Below are 20,595 nucleotides of genomic sequence, written 5' to 3' on the forward strand. Positions count from 1 at the left end.
CAAGTCATCATTTACTTAAGAGACAAGTAGATCTTTTGTTTAATCACCTTTTCTGTGGTCTGATTATTTGACATATTATTTTTATGTATAAAGCCAGAAAACATTCATAAAATTATTGGGGAAAGTTAATGTAGAATTGCCATAGTGATTTCCCATGTGGGGCAATCTACTTATTAAAATTAGTAATGTAGAGATGGCTATTTGCCCATTTGATTATGTTTTTTTATTTAGATTGGGAAGAAAGGTAAAGGGAGAACACCCCATAGTTCTATTGTTGTTCTTATTAGATGTGTAGTTGTATGGTATGATTTTTAAATCTTTTGTACAGATTTGTAATACTTTTTTCCACCCTTCTTTCAGGCTCTGGGTATGGCACATCCTCGGTATGTGTTGAATGAACCAACTTTATTGTGAAACTCATATCTGCTCTTAGGAATTTCACATAGCACTTTGGTGCGAAGACAAACACACTTTTAACAACTTAGATGATATGATATATAAAAATTTACTTCTCTTTACCATTGTAATAATCCCTGGCTAGTTATATTGATTATTTGTTTTAAACCAGATTGAGAATAATGCTTAGGATGCATTTTGAAATAGGCTTTATCTAAACTAAGTTATTTGAACTTCAACTTACCTACAGCAGTAATTAAATTTGCAAGTGGTATCTGTAGCTTTTTCATCTCCCCAAATATGACATTTGTTGTTGTAATAACTGTGAAAATATATTGTTTTATTTAATTATACCAAGCAAATGTTGGCCATTGTCTGTACAAGTTAATAAAGCCCCACCAGGTTTAATTATGGATTTGTCTGATTCTTTCCTATTTAAAATAATGTAAATATTATTGGCATAGTAAAACTGAATTATCATCAAACAACTTTATACAACAATATTATGGGCTTTGAATTTAGAAACTCTATCTGTGACACTGATTTTTTTTTTTGCATTCTGAAGACATATTTTTGAATATCTTAAGTTGAATAAATCACTAAGTATTAAAACATTTTATTTATTAAAACATATTTATTTGAAAATTTATCTTTTCTGGGAAAGAAGTTTTATTGAGCCCTGAAATTATAAGAGGAATAAGTGCCAAATTCTTAGCTCTTATTTTGAAGAAAGTACTTCTTAATGATAGTGTTTTCCTTCTCTAAGAAATACTGATGCCTTTGGGCAACACAGTATACTTAGGGATGTGTGAAACTTATTTGCAAGAATAACCTACTGATACATGAAAGTTAATCAAGTGTGTTACTCTCTGAAGTCACAGCAATTGAGTTGTATTAAGATCTACCCACATAAATCTTTGAGTCTACAGCAGCCTTTCTTTTTGTTGATCTAAGTTTCTTTACCAAATAACGGCCATATTCTTTAAAGCCTTTACTTTTTTATTTTGAAAGTCCAACATTTTGAAAAAAATTTTGAGTGACTTATATGTGAGAGAAAAAATTCTTTAGATATTCTTTGAGAATTTGATTAGAAAATTGTGAGGGCCATTTTTATTATATAAATTATTAAATCTTATTATATTAATTACTTGCATGAATTTATTTTTTATCATTGTACCTTTTATCTATTTAAGTACTCAAAAAATACAGAAATTGTGCTGTGAATTTTAAAGTTGGCCATCACTAACCTCAATCCCATTCCTATAAGTTACAACTGCTATCCTTTTAACAAGATTATTTCTAAACTTTTTTTTAACATATAAATACATGAACAAAAATACATACATGTATGTTTCTTCTCTTTATGTACCACCTAAATACTGAACCACATCCCCAGCCCTATTAATTCTTTTTTTTTTTTTTTAATTTGGAAACAGGGTCCAGCTAAGTTACTTAGGAACTCACTAAGTTACTGAGGCTGGCTTTGAACTTGTGATCCTCCTGCCTCAGCCTCCCAGCTGCTGGGATTACAGGTGTACACCATTGCACCCGGCCATACACATTTCTTAAAGAAAAACATCGATTTCACTGAAAATTTTGACTCTATGATATGGACATTTTATTATTTCAGGCTATAAGACAAAATATAAAATCTCATTTCATTTTATCTATGGCATGGTTGTATTTTGTCCCATAGATGATATATATACTCTCACATACTTATGCCAAAGTTTTCCCTGAAAGATATATACTTATAGGGGGAATTGCTAGTTTAAAACATAGACTATGCTTTATTTCTAAATTTAAGCAGAATTGTCTAATGTTTCCCTAAATATAATATTTATATTTCTTATTTATTCAGATTCTGGTTCACAAAGTTCTATTCCAAGGTGATTGAGAGATATTCCACAAATATTATATGAAAAGTTTGGAGAAGATACATTTTTAGTATCTTGTAACATGATTTTAGATGTTTCTTCTCTAAGTTATTAACATATTATTCAATAATGAGCATAGTGTATTATATGGATTTATTACTTTTTTCTCTTCCCACATTTTTATTGGTGCATTATAGTTATACATACTGATGGGAATTGTTACATATTAGTACATGCACACAATATACAAAGGAGGGGGAAAGTGCAGGGTGAGGGACAGTGATATTGGATTTATTTCTTAATATCAAACTCTCCTTATATTTTGAAACAAACCCTACTTGTTCCTGATTGGTCTAATTACTATTACATGATTTACATGTTACAGTGAATCCATTTGCATTTATATTAACAAATCGATTTGTAGATTTCTCTTGGAGGTATTCTTTTTTTTAAAAAAAAATGGTTTTAGTATTAGTAGCCTCATAATTTGAGTTTAGATTATCTTCTATCTTTTTAAGAGAGTTTAAATTGTATAGAAACCATCTGACCCTTTGATATTAGATATTTTTGTGGTAGGCAAAATAATGGCACCCTCTCCTCTCCTGCAAAAAGATATGCACATCATAATCTTTGGAACTTGTAAATATGTTGCCTTATGTGGAAAAGGATTTTGCAGATGTGATTAACATGAATGACCTTGAGAGAGGGGATATTTTCCTGGTTTGTCTGAGTAGATCCAATCTAATCAGAAATGATTAAAACTGGAAAAATGCAGAAGAGGAATGTGTCAAAAAGATGTGACTGGAGAAGAACTTGATGCCCCATTGCTGACTTTGAAGATGGAGTAGTGAGGCCATAAGTATAAGGGGGTACGGCAGTCTCTGGAAGCTGGGAATGGCCATCAGCTTATAGACAACAAGAAGTGGGTTCCTTGACCCCACAATATAAGGAACTGATTTATACCAATAGCCAGAGTGGTCAGGAAACTAAACTGCCTCTTGCCTACAGACTCCAGAAAGGTAGCACAGCCCTGCTGACTCCTTCAACTTCTGACTCATACAATTGTAAGACAGCAAATTGTGTGTTTTTAAGTCACTAAATGCAGGGTTTTTTTTAATGGATCAACAGAAAACTAGTGTAATTTCCATTTCCTTTAAACCTTTCTATTTCTAGTTAGTGCTCATTAGTCTATCTTATTTTTCTATAGGAAGATGGGGCTATCTACTACATAAGCATAATAAAATCCACTATGGACTCAAACAGTTAAGCAGTGCAAGGATTTGAATGGAATAACAAATATACTTGATAATGTGAGGTTATAAGTAAAAATGCCCAGAAGATATAAAATTATATCTAATTTTCAAAAATTCATACATTCACTTTTTACTGTATAAATTAAGGTTAAAATTCATTCATTAGTTTATTTTCTTCATCAAACTACTTTCACCCTTCATTTGGTGTTTTAAAGTATTTTGTTTGATAATGTCTATCTTATTGGAGATTTTAAATAATTATTACAGTTTTTAGATTTTTCAGGAAAATGGTGTGTAACTGCTGTTCCACAATTGAGTCAGCTATAATGGCCTCTGAAAAATCCATTTTTGATTTTCATCCTGGTGAAAAGCTCTCTGTAATTTGTTTTGAGTTATACAGTGGCAGTCCATGTATCCAAAATTGTGAACTGTCCTTATCAGGGTTTCAGAGGGGTGAGCCCATTTTACAACATTTCTGATATTATTTGGAATATTTTCTTTCAAAATGGTATCAATTTTCAGTGTTTTGTTGGTCTCCTTGTACATGTTCCTTGTAACTCATTGATGTTTTTTGCATGTATTTCCTTTTACTGACTGACACAAAGAGGCAGGTGATTTTTGTTGACTTTTTGGGTTTGGGACAGTGACGTGATTTTCCCATGATGTGGCAGTGCATGCACTATCCCCCAGGCTCTTAATCCTGTCCTTTCCTTTATGGATGGTTCTTTGCCTTCTCTGGGTTTTTACATACATTATTTTAGTTTAGGGAACATTTATATATTTTGTCTTGACCTTAACAATAACAGTTATGTAACAGTAGCATTGTTTAGACTATCTTCTTGGTATTTAAAAATTGTAGAACTGCCTTTAGGTGTGGAAGAGTCATGCCAAAATTGGAAGTAACTTTACAAAATACAAATAGCCTTTCCTTCCTATGATATCCTTGGCCTCTTCCTACAACATATAATATCAAATCTTGGTGACACTTGATAGTGTATATAAGCATAAGTAGCCTCAAAATGTTGACAATTTGGGGCCAGTTCTATGTAGGTCCTGACCTATGGACTGGAGTAAATTCATCCAGATTATTTCCCCCAACCCTTAATTAGAGCATAATGTGGGAGTAGTAAAACCAGCAATCTCTTTATTAAGGGTTTATTGCAAGTACTTGTATGTTGGTTTCTTTTAGGTCTGGCAACTGTGATTGTGAGTTGCTTCTCTTTATAGTTATCTTACCACAGAGCAATCTGTTGTGTATCATTCATGATGTTCTGTCAGTTACTGTGGAAATGAAGGAATTGAAAAACACTGTGCGGCTCAACTACACACAGATTTCAAAATCTCAATTATATTCTTCTGAACAAGTGGTGATGAAATTATTAAATATTTACAAAGCAGAAATCATTGTAGTAGTATTCTATAATCAAAGTCACCCACACATAAAAAGGCAAAACAGTGCTGAGCAATGTTGGCTTGTTGGCGCCCCCCAGTGGAAAATGGTAGATTGCCAGAGTCATCTGTGTACTATGGAAACCTTGGAAAAGGAGAGTGGGAAAGGCAAAGTGGAAAGGTCACACACACACACACACACACACACACACACACAGAGTTACCCTCAAAATGGAGAAAGAGAGGGATGGGGTTGTAGCTCAGTAGTAGAGCACTTGCCTAGCATGTGTGAGGCCCTGGGTTCGATCCCCAGCACCACATAAAACTAAAAGAAACAAAAATAAAGATAATGTGTCCATCTACAACTAAATATATATATATATATATATATATATATATATATATATATATATAATGGAGACCAAAATTTTGAGACATGGGAAAGAATTGATTTCATTTATTTCACAATTTTTAAAGGTTAGGGAGGAGCTATGAAGACAGTTATAAAATTGGTTCATTCTAGTGCCAGCACCGAGCTAGGACTTTACCTGTGAAAAGTTAACTGAGAGAATGTACCAGCCTTATGTGGTAAATTCTGTTATTTTCACAATGTATAAAATGGGGTTGCCGAGACGTGACAGCTAAGTGAAGTGTCACTTAGCTGGGGTCCAGCAGCCACTGGGAAATGGGTTGGCTGAGTGCAGCATCTACACACTTAACTGCTTCATTCTTTCCTACTATACACTTTATTAATAATCACTTTCTAATCTTTTCATCTAATTAGAATGAGGCTTGTAAGATACATCCTTTTCCTTTATTGGCTCCTTCGTAATGAATCAATCACTTCTTGATGCAAAGAATAAAACATGCAATATGTTTCTAATGTTTTCATAACTGCAATATTAAGTATCTCTACCAGTGTGTAGAAAAGCTAAATACCATCAATGGATTATATCTGTTTTACTGGATTGAAAATATTATATTATTTAATATAATGATCAAAGATGGTTTAATATCAGGGATAAGGTAAAATACATCATTGCATGAGAGAAAGTATCATGTGATATTCTGTCTTTTCTAAGTAATACATAGTGGACACATTATCTTCATTATACAACAGCTTCTAGAAAATAGAGGGCAGCCTGTTCTAAAATACATGTTTCTATTCTCAATGACTTATTTGGTACATAGTAATGGTTTAAATGGTTACAGAGAAGCTTCTAGAAATGTTCTCTTGTCAACATTCTTTCACCACAGCAATATGCAGATTTTCCAGTTGACTTTCTGCTCTTCTTCAAACCCAAACTGCAATCAGAGTAATGGAGGAAACATGTCCATTTTTTCTTACCAAATAAAATACTTGTTTCTTTCTATACTTAAACATTTTCACAGTTGTCTGGACCCAAAACCACACAGGCTGAAAGTAAAATATAAAATAGTTTTCTTGGAAAAACATTTGGTCTATGAAGTAATTGTCACTAAATACTTTTGGATTAACGAACTGGTTTTAAATGATATTTCTGGTAATATAAATCTGCAAAGTCTTATATATTTCAGTACACATATTTGGAACCCAGGAAAATATTACCTTGGAGAGTTTTATTAACTAATATAGCTCTAAATAATTTCAGTTCTCCTGAAACTCTCTCTCAGCAATATTCTATTTCTGTTTCTTATATTAGTTTTGCCAAAATTTGCTTAAATAATCTTTACATTGTTTTAATATATACTATTTTATACTTGGTGTTTTTAAAATAAGTAATATTTTAGCATATTTCTTATAGAAAATATTCTGACTTAATTTCTATGAAATGTATATTATTTTTTTGTGAGGACAGACAATAAGGGAATTTTTTTTCTAATCTGGAATCTTCCACAAATAATCTCAATACCTTCTATGTTGAAATGATTTAAGGTGGGTGGCTATGTGCTAATGTAAAAGAAGTTCAATATTAGAAGAAATCAGATAAAAGAGTGTCAAATCCCGGGAAAGAACTGTAGGGAAATGGGTTCTCAAGAGCTCCTGGCAGGTGGAAGTCAGGGTACTGTTCTTGAATACTTGGGCATAACTATAGTTCTTCATAGATGTGAAGAGACTGACTTTGGATGCAGAATCAGCAGTAGAGTCAGGTTATATATAAGTGTTATATATAAGTAATCACTATTAATATCATAGATGGTGTAAGGGCACAGATATCTGAATAGTGATGGTAATCCTAAGTAGTAAAGAACTGTAGGTGGCAAGGAATTCAGCTGCTCATGTCTGACAGTATCATGGACAACTGTATGTCCCCTTTAGGGATTCTGGGGTTAGGGGACATCTCATTGAAGCAATTGCACTTATTTTCCAGTGTAGAACAGCATGTAGTCACTTTGCTTTGCCCCTGATAATATTTTACAGACAGATTTTTAATTCAATTCAGAACTTAGTAGTCTAAGCTTACAGTAAATTTACATGTGTGGGTGTGTTATGTATGTGTATTTGGGAAGAGTGGCTTGTTAACCAATCGTGGCCTTATTTTGAACCATGTTTTTGATAATTGATTGTATAGAAAATATGCATTTTCTGACTTAGAAGAACTGAATTCATTTCCATCTGTTTTTCTTAAAACTCAATGATTTATTTTTATTTTATGTTTTAAAAAGCTTTGGGGACATAATGTATTCATCCTTCCTAATGTTTAAAATTTCAATTTACATTTTTTATTCTCTAGTATGTTTATAAAGATTTGTTTTGTCAAAAATATTTTGAGCCCCTATTGATGGGCATTACTGAGATACAGCTTTTGTTCTCGGTTGAGGGTGTAGTGAAATGGAAAATAAATTGAGATGAAGAGCATCAAATTGTGAAAGGAATTTACCTGAATTCCAAGTTCAGATTCTAAAACTAAAATTATGTGCTTATATCTTGCATTACAGTTATGGCTAAACATGGGTCAGTATTCCATTCAAAAACTCAAGATGTGAAAAAAAAGCAAAATAATGGCAAACTCTTCATGTAGTAGAAGTAGTTGATCCTATGGATACTGGTGACTCTCCACCTGTCCTCAATTATTGGAGAGTGCTGCTGTTCTTTGAAAGCTTTGATGATGCAGAGGTTTTTCAAAGACATTTTAATGGGTGTCTAACTTCCTTGTCATTTAATTTTCCCATTCTGCCAGAGAGTCAATATGTATTTATAAAAATAAATGTTAATCATTTCAACTGGAATGTCATCAGGAAAGGAGCTAAGAAAAGTGAATGAGAAAAGAAAATTGATTATAATATCATCTTTGTTTTGTGTGACAAATGGTCATTTTGAGTAAATGCACTGAAAGACTTAATGATTGCTTTCCCACTAATAAATGTGCTAAATCCATCTTTATATACGTAACATTATTATTCTTTGAATCTTGCTAGAGAACTTGTACTTTCAGGCTGAGCCATATAAAATAATTCTTTGTGCTTCTTTCTTTCTGTCTGCAAACTGGTGCAGAAACTTCATGATTGCACCAGCAGGGATCATAAGGAGAGCTTACTATGGGTGTTTTGAGACTCAGGTTGGAGGAAATAATTTTATTTCATTAATTTTTAATGCTGAGATTGGGAGAGCCTTGAGAACTGTTGTACTGAATCTGAACTCCTATCTGTTGGCAGTGTTTCTTGCATTAACTATTATAAATAATTAAGATGTGTTCAAATGAAATTTCCTTTTTATCGTTTGTGTTGGTCTGAAAGAAGAACCAAGATTTAATTCCTTGCAGTTTTTTTCTTTCTAAAAGTCTTTATTTCAAGGTTTAACCATTAGTAGTTCACCTAATGCTAAATCACATAAATTTTTTCAATTATGCATTATTTACAAATTTACATATTTATACATATTTTACAGATACACATACTTGCAAGTTACATAAAATTTCTTATGACTGATTCTTCTTTATTGATGCAGTCTATAATTTTTAAATTAAAATCTGCTTTGTTTTTTTTTTTTAGGGAATCCCAGGATTTCCTGGAAACCAAGGATTAATGGGCCAAAAGGCAAGTATTAATGATTTGGAAGGAGTGGTCCTGGATCTGCTTATTAAGACTGCAGAGGCGATGCTTGCCTTCACACAGAATATATATTTACAGCATTTATGACAGCAGCCAGCAATTCAAATATGATGTAATTTCAGAAGCTCTTTTGTGATGTATATAGATAATATTAATTTGAATTTAGCCATATGTGTGTTGTTTACTTGATTACTTCTCTATCTTGTACTTTAAGACAACCTTTTTGGGATAATTTTATTCTTCCTGAACTGTGTCTTTAGCTGTTCCTATGCAAAAATATCTTGGAAGTAAACTTTTCAGCTTTTATTTAAGTATAAATTTCCTTTTTTTACTTAGTTTTGAGATAAATTTGTATAGTATTTCAACCCAAAGTTGACTATTATTTTTTTTAAAAAAATTGAGATTTTCCTTCCATTGTCTCCTGATCTCCATTGTTAATTAACACTATAAAAATTTGCTATCATTTTAACTATCATTTTTTTGTAAATGATCTATTCCTTCATTTTGGATTCCTTCAAGGCATTTTATTTATTTTTAGTGTTATGAAACTCGCTATAAGTGGACTTCTCTATATTCATCCTGCTGGGAATTCAGTTTTCTTCCTGGCTTTATGAAATAATTTCTGTTAACTCTTGAAAAATTCAGCTGCTATCTTCATATTACCTCTATTCTCTCTGTTCTCTATTTCTGGAATATCTTTTTATTTTTTTTTTTTATTTTTGTAGTTGGAGATGGACACAATGCCTTTATTTATTTGTTTATTTTTATGTGGTGCTGAGGATCAAATCCAGTGCCTCACACATGCTAGGCAAATGCTCTGCCACTGAGCTACAGCCCCAGCCCTCTGAAATATCTTATTCCTTCTTATTTTATACTTTATCTCTTAACACCACCTTCAATTTTTATTTCTTTAATTTTGTCTTGTGTTCTGGTTGAATGTTTCTGAATATGTCTTTTACTTTACCTATTTTTCCTTTACTGAGTTGAATCTTTTTAAAACCAACATTTTTTTTTAAATTTAGAAGCAATCGTATTTTTAACTTGTAGGAGCTCTAATTTTTCAAACCATATCTTTTTGTTCTTGATAGTCTCATTATATTTTCAGTCCTGATAGTTTTTCATGATTATATTTTTTAATTTTTAAAGATCTCATATGTAGTTTTAAATTCTAATATTTATACTTGGTTTGTTATTCCTCTAGGTTGTGTGACTTGCTGTCCCCTGTTTCTTTACTGTTGATTGTGAGCTCATTGCTTTATTTTTATCTGGAGGGAGTCCTGTCAGCCTTGCTGGGAAATGGGGCACTGTCACCTGGTAGCCTCAGAAAGCATTTTAGTCCATTTTGAAATTTCAAGGTTGTCATGGCTATTGAGATTTCTATTTCCTCCCCATATCTGGTTCACATTGTTTCCCAATAGCTGAGCATGCACCTTAACCACTCATCCTTTTGTGTTATACATCTCTACCTTTGGCAAGATTTCTTCATAGTTCCAAATCCTTACCAAATATAGCTTCAGCCATATATTTTATTAACATCAGAGATATTTGAATAGTTCCCCAGCTGCTTAGAAGACAATCTCTCTCTCTTGGAGGATGTCCTTTGCAACATTTTTGGTCTGAATTTAGAGAGTCCCTCAGTGTCTAGTCGGTCACAATACCAAAAGCTGAAATCTAAATTCTGTTATTTTTATAATCCTTGTTTTTCTTAAAATAATTTTCACTCACTATCATAGCACTTAAACTCTAAAATAAGAAAATTTTCACTTGATTGTTTTTCTTGTCTCACCTTACCAACTGTCAGCTACTAGGTCTGCCTTTGGTAGAATGGCAAGTGTCACTCCAAATTTCACAATGAAATTATAAGACAGCAATTATGCAGAATCTAGCCCCAGGTCTCTAAGGTATTAAATCCCTGATATTTCTGCTTTACCTTGGTATAGTATCAAATTAGAATGACTAATATTGAATTTTCATTTTGTAGTGCTTTGGTAGAAAATTTCTGAGAATAAATTATTGATATACAAGGTTTAAAATATGGTTTGTATTTGATTTTAGGGAGAAATTGGACCTCCAGGACCACTAGGAAAAAAAGGAGCTCCAGGGATACCAGTAGGTCAAAATTGTTATCATGATGGTGTTTAAAATGTTGTTACTAAGTACCCGGAGTTTATAGTTTGGAGTTCATGAAACTAGATAAGATACAACAATGAGATTTTTGAAGTCCACAAATTCCATCCATTTGTATTTAAAATATTATAGATTACCATTTTTCTTGAGGTGTCAAGATTTCTTTAGACTCTCAAAGAGTTGGTCACTTTAAGGTCAAAGTCAGGATTGGTAATGCTTTCTTGTAATCCTAGCAACCTGGGAGACTGAGACAAGATGATTGTAAGTTTGATGCCAGCCAGGGAAACTTAGTGAGACACCACCTCAAAATAAAATAAAAATCTTAGGATGTGACAGAGCATCCCAGTAACACACACACACACACACACACACACACACACACACACACACGCCATTTAATTAAAAAACAAATATCAGGACCCTTACTGTAGAAAAATCAGAAAACAAATGTGCTAGGTATTCATTAAAAAATAATACTAGCTGGGCACAGTGGCACATACCTGTAATCCCAGCGACTTGGGAGGCTGAGGCAGGAGGATTGCAAGTTCAAAGCCAGCCTTAGCAAAAGCGAGGCACTAAGCAACTCAGTGAGACCCTGTCTCTAAATAAAATACAAAACAGGGTTGAAGATGTGGCTTAGTGTTCAAGTGCCTCTGAGTTCAATCCTTGGTAACCCCTGCTCCCCCCAAAAAGAGTACTAAGAACCATGAGAAAGTATAAAACTCAATGAATATTCTTTTTTCATTTTTAATAATTTATTTAAAAATTAATGAAAGAAGAGGTCATATGCAAAGGTTTCTAAACCAGTGAAGAAATTGTTTTAGAATTTTCAGGTATATAAGAAACATGAGTTTTATATTTAAAATTATGAAAATTCAATTATGTATGCAAGATTACAGAGAAATTGTAAGTTTATTGCTAGACATGATATTGATCTTTAATTTATGATTCAAACTGCCTCTAATAGCTTTTTATTCAAGTAAAACAGATCATTTTTGCATTTGAAATTGATGACTTTAAATTATAAAAAAATAGATAAATTAAAAACCAGACATTTGACTTAGTGAATGAAGGATTTGGTAAATTTTGCATGCTAGAGTAAATAAGGAAAATGTCTATTAAGTGTGCATTCAAATTTTAAGAAGACTTAAAGAAGTATCTTCCCTTCAAAATATAATATTCTTCCTCTATTTTTACCCATCACTACCAGGTTATATATTAAAATAATCAATTAAATCTAGTTATTAGTAAAAACTATCTAGAAAAATGGAGGAATTGACTAGTGTCCATTGACCTCAATAATAGCTATGTATATGACATTTCTAATATTTGGCACACTTGCTATGAACTAGCAAATTTCATGTTTTGTAGTGGCAATAACATTGTAAGTTGACAGCAAAGCATTGTAGTGTCATGGTATTTTTATTATGAACATACTGAAATTATGCTTTCTAATATTTGAAATTTTTTCACATCACATTTCCTTTGCCAAATGTTTGTATGTATGCATGCATGTATATCTATTCATAGTGTGTATGTATGTGTGCATATATATACATATGTGTGTGTTATCATATAATTTCTATATAATAATAAAGTAGACTCTAAATTAAGTAAGGTCCTACTTGCCAAAGTAGTTATTATTGTCTTGCTTTGAACCAAATGGTTAGTTAAAAATGTGGCAATTTTGTAACCTGAGGAAAGATTATTATAGTCAGAAAATATATTACATTATAATTCTCTTAAAATATTGTTCAGGATAATAGAAGTTTTAAGCAATGTTGATTGAGATGATACCTATGAAGAAAACTACTTCTCAGCCATCATGATAAATTGAACAGTTTGAAAAAATAAACATTTCCTCACATAAAGATTTCTTTGCTCTTTTTTGGTCTTTTGGACATCAGCATTGTAAGGGCTCTGCTAGCCTTCATTCTGTCTTGTGGTTTGATTTTTTTATTTTTTGTTTGAAGGTACTACATTAGGATTTAGTGGATTAATTATGAGAATGTGTAATGTGGAAATGCATTTACTATTTTAAAATATTTTTCTCTAAATCACTTTTGAAATTCCCTCTTTAAAATGTAGGGCTTGATGGGAAGCAGTGGCTCACCAGGTCAGCCTGGCACACCAGGATTGAAGGTAGGTATGATGAGGGTCATAAGATTGAGAGCTTATGGGATCACAGTGACCATTTATAACTTCAGTAACAATTTTAACTATGTTGATTCTATTATGAATGTGGTTTTCATTCTACAAACACTCACTTGTAAGAATGAAACCTAAGACAAAAGCTCAGCATTTGAAACAGGCTAAAATAAATCAGGTCAGGCTTAAGCTGGAGATGGGGCAGGGTCCCTCATCAGTTGGTCCCTGCTTCCTTTTAGTGTTTTAGGGAGCATTGAGGAATGCTTAGAGCTTATTGGAGCTTGGAGATAAAGGCACCAACCCCAAGAGCATTCATAGTTATGACTGAGCAAGGCTCTTATCAGTTTTCTAGTCTTCTTTTTGATATTTTTATTTATTAGAATGCATATGGATTTTTAATAAACTTTGTTCAAACACATACTCCCTTATTCCTGTGGTTACGATAACATTCTATCTTTCAGATTTTTTTTTAAAGTAAGGTAAGCTTAACAAATACATTTAGAATATCAGATTAGATTATCCGTAAGGTAAAACTGAAACTCTTTAATGTAACAGTTTGACCAATCTGTAAATATAGAGTCTTGTGTTAAGAGACCTATTTTTCCCCCTTGCTTGGATTTAGGTTGTGGGCCAGTTTACCAAGCTCTGTGTGAACTTGTAACTGCCAGCTTTGTCAATGAAATGCTTGTTAACTATGCCTTCTATATTATCTAGAAGTTCTAAGGTGGGACAAAAAAGCTGTATACATAAGACCAAGAATAAACTAAGTTTTTTTCTGGCTAAACTCAGGAAACCATCCCCAACTGTTTAGTGAATAGATTTGAAGATAACTTTCCAAAAGGAAGTGATGAAGTAGCTGTTTTGGAAGCATTCAGCCTTTGGCCAGACAAGGTTCCAGGGGAAAAGACCCTGGCATACCAGATAAGGAGATGATCTAAATCTAGTCTATTTTTAATTTCTAAAATATTTAAAGAAAAAGGAAATATTGAAATGTTATGAGAGTCCAATGATACAGGAAAAGTAGCTCCTCCTTTATTCATGGTGAATCCTGTGGATGTTTGGAGTATCATGAGTCCTAGCAGCAGTAGATGTCAGAATTAGTATAAAACCCTTGAATGAATGGGCTGGCTAAGTAGAAGTTCAATATAGGTAAAGAGGATATAGAGTAGTTTAATACCTCTTAATAACTGGATCGCTGTGGTCTCCCCCATTGTCTTCTGAATGCCCTAATTCTTAAGATTACAGCCTACATTTCATCATCTTTTTACTGGCCACATTACACTATTGGCTCACACTGAGCTGAAGGTCTGTAAAACCTGCAGGACTTTCTATAAAAAGACTTTAGAACAATGCTTTTATTTTAGCATCCACTATTTGGGTAAATGCTGGATTAGCAATTATCTGGGTTAGCAAGTAGCTGTTTGCTCACATTTGTTTATTTTTACATGATTTTCTAATAGTTGTTTTCCCTCGTCTTGCACTTATGCAATTATTTTGTTAAAGACAAAGATGTTAAAATTATACCTACTAGTATTTTCGATGAAACATTTCAACTTCTCTTCATATAATCTCCTAGCTCAAGTATTGAAACACTTTTGCAAAGAACAAGATATTTAATATTTTTGGCTTTGAGGGTCATATTGTCTCTATTGCAGTGACTCAGTTTTGCTGTTGTAATATGTAGCATAATATGGGCAATATAGAAATGAATGAGTTTGGAATATGACTGTGTTCTGGTAGAACTTTATTTCAAAAACATGTGTTTGGCTGGATTTAGCTCAGTTAACTGAACTGTATATTAGCATATTACTGAGAATTTTATCAACTGTTTATCAATTCTGTACCTTCAGTAGCATTGGTAGAAGTTCTAGCTAGAGTGACAAAAACACTATTAAACAGTGTATGGATGAGGCTGACACTCTAGTTGATCTTCAGAAATCTTCCAATTCAGATTACAATTCCTCTTTTAAAAATACTCATTAATACTTATTAGCTTACTTTTCCATACTACTATATACTTAAGTTTTTTAACATTAAATAAATTATATTAAGATATATTGGCATAATCAAATCGTTTAACTTTGGACAAGTCTTGTCATCTCTGTGAATTTTAACTAATCACCTGTAAAATTAGAAATTTTAAGGAAGCATTGTTTTATGGTTCCATAATGTTATGCTTAAATGCCTAAATTAAATCCAAATATTACATTCATGTGTTTCTTACCATGAAGTTGTCTAGAAAACATTTTAAAAGTTGTAAGTTTTCTTTACTTATTAGTGAACCCAAGTTGGTGCTGGGTCATCACTTCTTCCCCTGATCAATGTCATACTAACTAACCTGTTTAATTAGGAGCTTTTGTCAGACATGGGCTTGTGATTTGGGGTATCCCAGTGTTTGAAAACCATAACTATATTTGACAATCTTACCTTATTAGCCAGCAGACTTGTATGTGTGTTTTTTTTTTTTCTCTCTCTCTCACTGTTCTCTTTTCCTATATTATACCTTTGCTCTGTCAATTTGGTCTTGCTTTCCAAATTTTTATCTATTAGGACTTCATCAGAATCCTCAAAAAGAAACTAAACATTTTCTGATTCATATTTCTTGAAACAAACAAACAAATACCTATTGCATATTTGAAGCTACGTTTATTTTCTTCAATTACATACTGAAGGTGAGTCCTACTGAAAAAGAGAGACAAGACAAGGATTAGGATTCTCATCCCAGGAGATGCTGTTGAAGTTCATGGCTCCCACCTGTGAGGTGTGGAGACTCAGCTAAAGATTTTCATCTCTTCCCCTATACTTGGAGCTACCAGCTTTAACACTTGCTTTTAAACAAGCTTATAAATATGCAGGCTCAGTAATTTGCTTAAATGAATTTCTCTTAATAAATGAGTTTCTCTTAATGTATGGCATCTGTTTCAAACGAAAATATAAAGCTTATTTTAAATATATTCCTTTAAGTGTCTGTATCAGATTATTCTGACTATTTTTTTTTTTAATTCAAATGCTTTTGATGCATTGATAGGGAAGCAAAGGTGAGCCTGGACTTCAAGGGATACCTGGACCTTCTGGGCTCAAGGTAATTGTTGTTTGATGCATTTGGAATATTTTCAAAGAAATTATACACTCCATTTATTAATTAAGAAGATTATCATTTTTATCACTTAAAAATGTACTTGAAATTAAGGATTACCTATATCACAAAATTAATATACATGAAAGGAAATGGTCAATATAGGATTTCATGTTTTATTTTTTAGATACTGTATCCTTGGGTAATAAAGACATGAAATAAACTTAGGCTTATTTTTTTTTCTAGAAATGATATGTTATACCCTAATGAGAATATACTTTTCTAATCCAAAGAATGCAACTTTCTTAAGTGGTTGACTCTCACAAATGCTTTCATTTTCTTCAAGCCAAATGGTTGATGTTTATTTCAATAGAATTTAAAATTCTTCAGTCTTTAAAAATCTAGAGCAATATTTAATGTCTCATGAGTAGACACAATGAGCAAAGAGAATACAACTTAGGGCCTGGGGATGTAGCTCACGGGTAGAGCCCTTGTCTTGCATGTGTGAGGCTCTGGATTCCATCCCAGCACCAATAGAGACAGACAGGCAAACAGACAGATACACACACACACACACACACACACACACACACACAGAGAGAGAGAGAGAGAGAGAGAGAGAGAGAGAGAGAGAGAGAGAACTTTGTTTTCATAAGAGAGTGAACCATAGTAAAGTGATAGTTTGAGACTAATGACAAAACAAAACCTCACGAAGCATGTTCAGGATCATGTTTTCTCACACACATATTTTAAATATTGTCAATTTTTTTTTTACAAATCCTTATTTCAGAAAGGAAAATCTCTACAGGATGATGGGGAATGGAGAAATTGAATTAACTCATATATAATATTTCCTGTACCAAAAACAGTTCATGAATTTATTTCTAAGACAATAACATTCCGTATCTATAAAGAACAAAATATAAACTTGCATAAATTTATGTACAAGAATGTTTGTCCCAACAATATAAAATAAAAACCATGAAAACTATAATGCAAATAGTATGAATTTTATATTAAATAAAATAGTATATTAAGAAAGTTGAATATTCTTCTGTAATCGAAAACATTTTAAAAGTATGTAATGTAACATAAACAGCTTCATAATACTAATATGCTTGAAGGTTAAAAGACATAAAATTATGCATATGTAGTGAGCACATTTTGTTAGCTAAACTATATGTAGTGAGTTGGAATGAGACAAAAAATAACGAAGTAAAAATAGTGGGTAATGAACTTTTCAATAACTTCTTGTTTATTTGATTTGTAACAAAAAAAAGTGTCTTTTTAAGTAGCAATATGAGAAAAAGCAATCTTAAAGACTAGAAGAAGGTAATAGTAAATAGTTAACAAAAATACCTGTATATTATTTTTATTAAATGATTATTTAGTTCATTATTATTGTTATGAAGTATAATAAAAATACCACATATTTATAAAATTTTAAAATATGGATGCTATCAATTTTTCAACTGGTAAAGATAGGAAATATGCAGGAAATTTTATTGGGATGCCAATAAGCTTTTCATTCTTTACAATTTCAATGGTAATAAGTCTGTCCACCCATTTTTTAACTGTGTATCTTAAATTTGAAATGTTACAGAGAGATAAAAGCAGTGGTGTTTTTCACAAGCAGATCTGTGATAGTCAGAGAATTTCTGTTTTCTAGGGAGAACCAGGAGCGAGGGGTCTCCCAGGGGAACCTGGATACACGGGCCTCCCGGGAATTCAAGGAAAAATGGTATGCATTGTTTAGGATTTATACATCTCTTTTATTTAGTCACATTCATTTAAGTTTTCCTCTCATAAAATTGGCATACAGGGCTAATTATGTTTGTAATGAGATGCCTCCTTCCATCTCTGGTCTCTGTGGAATGTGTTCAGTCCCATGCTTAGTAGCTCTGGCATCTCTCCCCTGTAAGGGCATTATCTCCTATAGGAAGACCCGAGAAGAAGCATGCAAATCAGAAAATATAAACATACCATTAAAAATTTGAGATTTTTTTTTAAGTCAATTCAGATGACCCAGGAATTTGCTTTTATTCAACATCTGGCACTCTTGGGCTGGGGATATAGCTCAGTTGGTAGAATGCTTCCCTCGAATACACAAAGCCATGGGTTCAATTCCCCAGCACTACAAAACAAATAAACAAAAAAACGAACATGTGCCACTCTTACCAAAATGTGAACACCATTCTTACCAAAACTGGGACAGAATTCTGAGAAGGTAAAAATTACAACTACAATATTTGACCATGAAGTTCCTGTTTATAACTCTGTTACATAGAGATTCACTGAAAATCATTGTAAAGGGTTTAAAAAACAAATCATCTATCTCATTTTAAATGTTTTGGTGAGGTGCAACAGTAACACTAAGTGTCCTCCCACTCCTCTCCCTCTTTCTCTCATTTTGGTCAAGTAAAGGAATCCTGAATCCTGAATCTGTCTAAAAACCATTATTTTTTGGAAGGCATTCAGCAACAATGGAGTGCATGTGCCAAAGGAGTTCATGCTCATGCAAATTCAGTATTTCAGGTTAAAAGTAAATATGTTGTTTTTCTGGAAAGACACAAACCCATACATATGTCTCCATCTCCCTGGTGATTTCAGTTTTCTACCATTTTATTTTGGTTTCCCTTTTGTATAATCTACTTTGCCTCTAGATTAGGACACACGCTTCTTGACCTTTTTGTTCCAATGGCCAGAAGGCATCCTTTGCTAAGACAGGGATGACCCCTCATTAAATGTTAGTGGATGTTGAGTAAATCTTTGGGGAATGTATGTTGGGACTTCAGAGAATTTTTCTTAGTCAAAAATGTGTCATTAAAAAGAAAATCTGTATTTTTTTGTAAACTCTCAACTCTGATTAAATAGGATGATGAGGTAGAAACAAAATTTGGAAACAGTGTCCCTTCGACTTGGGTCAAGTGCTTACCTTTCCTGATAGCAGTTTCATATCTATGAAATGAGGGCATTGTACCAATCGGTCTCTCATTTCCCTACAAGTTGAGAAATTGTGAAACTTATTATTATGGAATATGAATTTTCCTTCAAAAGCCCATTTGAAGTATTTGTTTTCTAAAATATCATTTAAACAGCAGCGTGTTTTACTTTGTCATTGTTTCCTATAAACTTGTGGCTACTATTAGTTTAATGGAAGATTTTCAGTTTGATTTTATAAAACAATGTTTGTCAAAATAAACCCTCTTCTGTTATTTTGTTTAACCTCAAACTATGAACAATATAGAGAAATGTTCTTCCTGGTAAAATAATGTAGGAGAACAAGAGTGTTCTTCCAAAATATAATTTTGGCATAGTATGGTTTTACTGTCTCCCAAAATAATTGGATCCGGAGTTAGCTTCTGTATATGAAAGCACTGTTGGAATTTGCTAAAGAAAAACATGCTCATTTTATAAGATACAAAATGTGCTAGATTATAATATACATTAACTGCTTTTTTTGCAGGGGGACAAAGGAAATCAAGGAGAAAAAGGCAGTCAGGTATGTTGCTTTATTTTTGGCATAGTAATAAAATGAGGACTTTATCCTGTTAAATTCTTTTAAAGTTTTTACAGTTTATTCCTGTTTCACCATCGATTTCTGATTGCTCAATCCTATCTTTCTCCTTTTGCTACTGAGTTTCTCAGACAACATCTAAATTTGCTCTGGTAGAAAACTTAAGAACAAAATGATTCAACAAGATAAAGACAGATTGTATTACGTGCTGAATTGACACCAATTGATTTAGATATTCATAGTGTGCATACTTTATGGCAAAAAATTTTGATGAGGAACCACTAGTACCAAGTTAGAAAGTATGTTCAAGCGAATATGTGGAGGGAGAATTATACTAGAAAATGATATTACACTTAAGAAAACCAGGTGCTTTAGAAAGACATTCAGTTTTAGGTGTCCTGGCAACAAAGGCAAAGAAGAGTCCTGCTTCTACTTTAGAAGACAAGGATAGTTCCATCTTAATTAACAAAGAGACTGTAGAGTGGTTTTTTTTTTTTAAATTTCATTAACTAAAGAAAGACACATGAATAGAAAGCCCTTAGCTGAGTCAATGATATATTTATCTGACATAAATTGTATCTATTATTTTTTAAATTTTATAAATTTTAAAAATGATACTTAAAACAAAAAAAAATTGAAACAGTTCACAAATATAAAATCATGGAGACATACGAAGAAATTTCAAATTGAAGTAATAATCGTTACAGTCTGCTAAATTCAGTCTCAGTAGTCTTTTCTCATAAATTTATTCTTCATAACATGTATGAAATCTTGTAGAGC

The 20,595-nt window shown here is 32.4% G+C and overlaps 1 protein-coding gene across 1 annotated transcript in view; it reads left to right on the forward strand.

Annotated features, from left to right (window-relative positions):
- The window catches only part of Col21a1 (collagen type XXI alpha 1 chain), a 175,415-nt gene that overhangs the window by 143,796 nt on the left and 11,024 nt on the right, over positions 1 to 20,595 (forward strand). Inside the window, exons 19-24 of the mRNA XM_076860067.1 lie at positions 8,888 to 8,932; positions 11,003 to 11,056; positions 13,163 to 13,216; positions 16,251 to 16,304; positions 17,968 to 18,039; positions 19,765 to 19,800. Coding sequence (XP_076716182.1) covers positions 8,888 to 8,932; positions 11,003 to 11,056; positions 13,163 to 13,216; positions 16,251 to 16,304; positions 17,968 to 18,039; positions 19,765 to 19,800 — 315 coding nt within the window. The remainder of the gene's footprint in view (positions 1 to 8,887; positions 8,933 to 11,002; positions 11,057 to 13,162; positions 13,217 to 16,250; positions 16,305 to 17,967; positions 18,040 to 19,764; positions 19,801 to 20,595) is intronic.

Source organism: Callospermophilus lateralis, chromosome 6, assembly GCF_048772815.1.
Source record: "Callospermophilus lateralis isolate mCalLat2 chromosome 6, mCalLat2.hap1, whole genome shotgun sequence".
NCBI lineage: Eukaryota > Metazoa > Chordata > Mammalia > Rodentia > Sciuridae > Callospermophilus > Callospermophilus lateralis.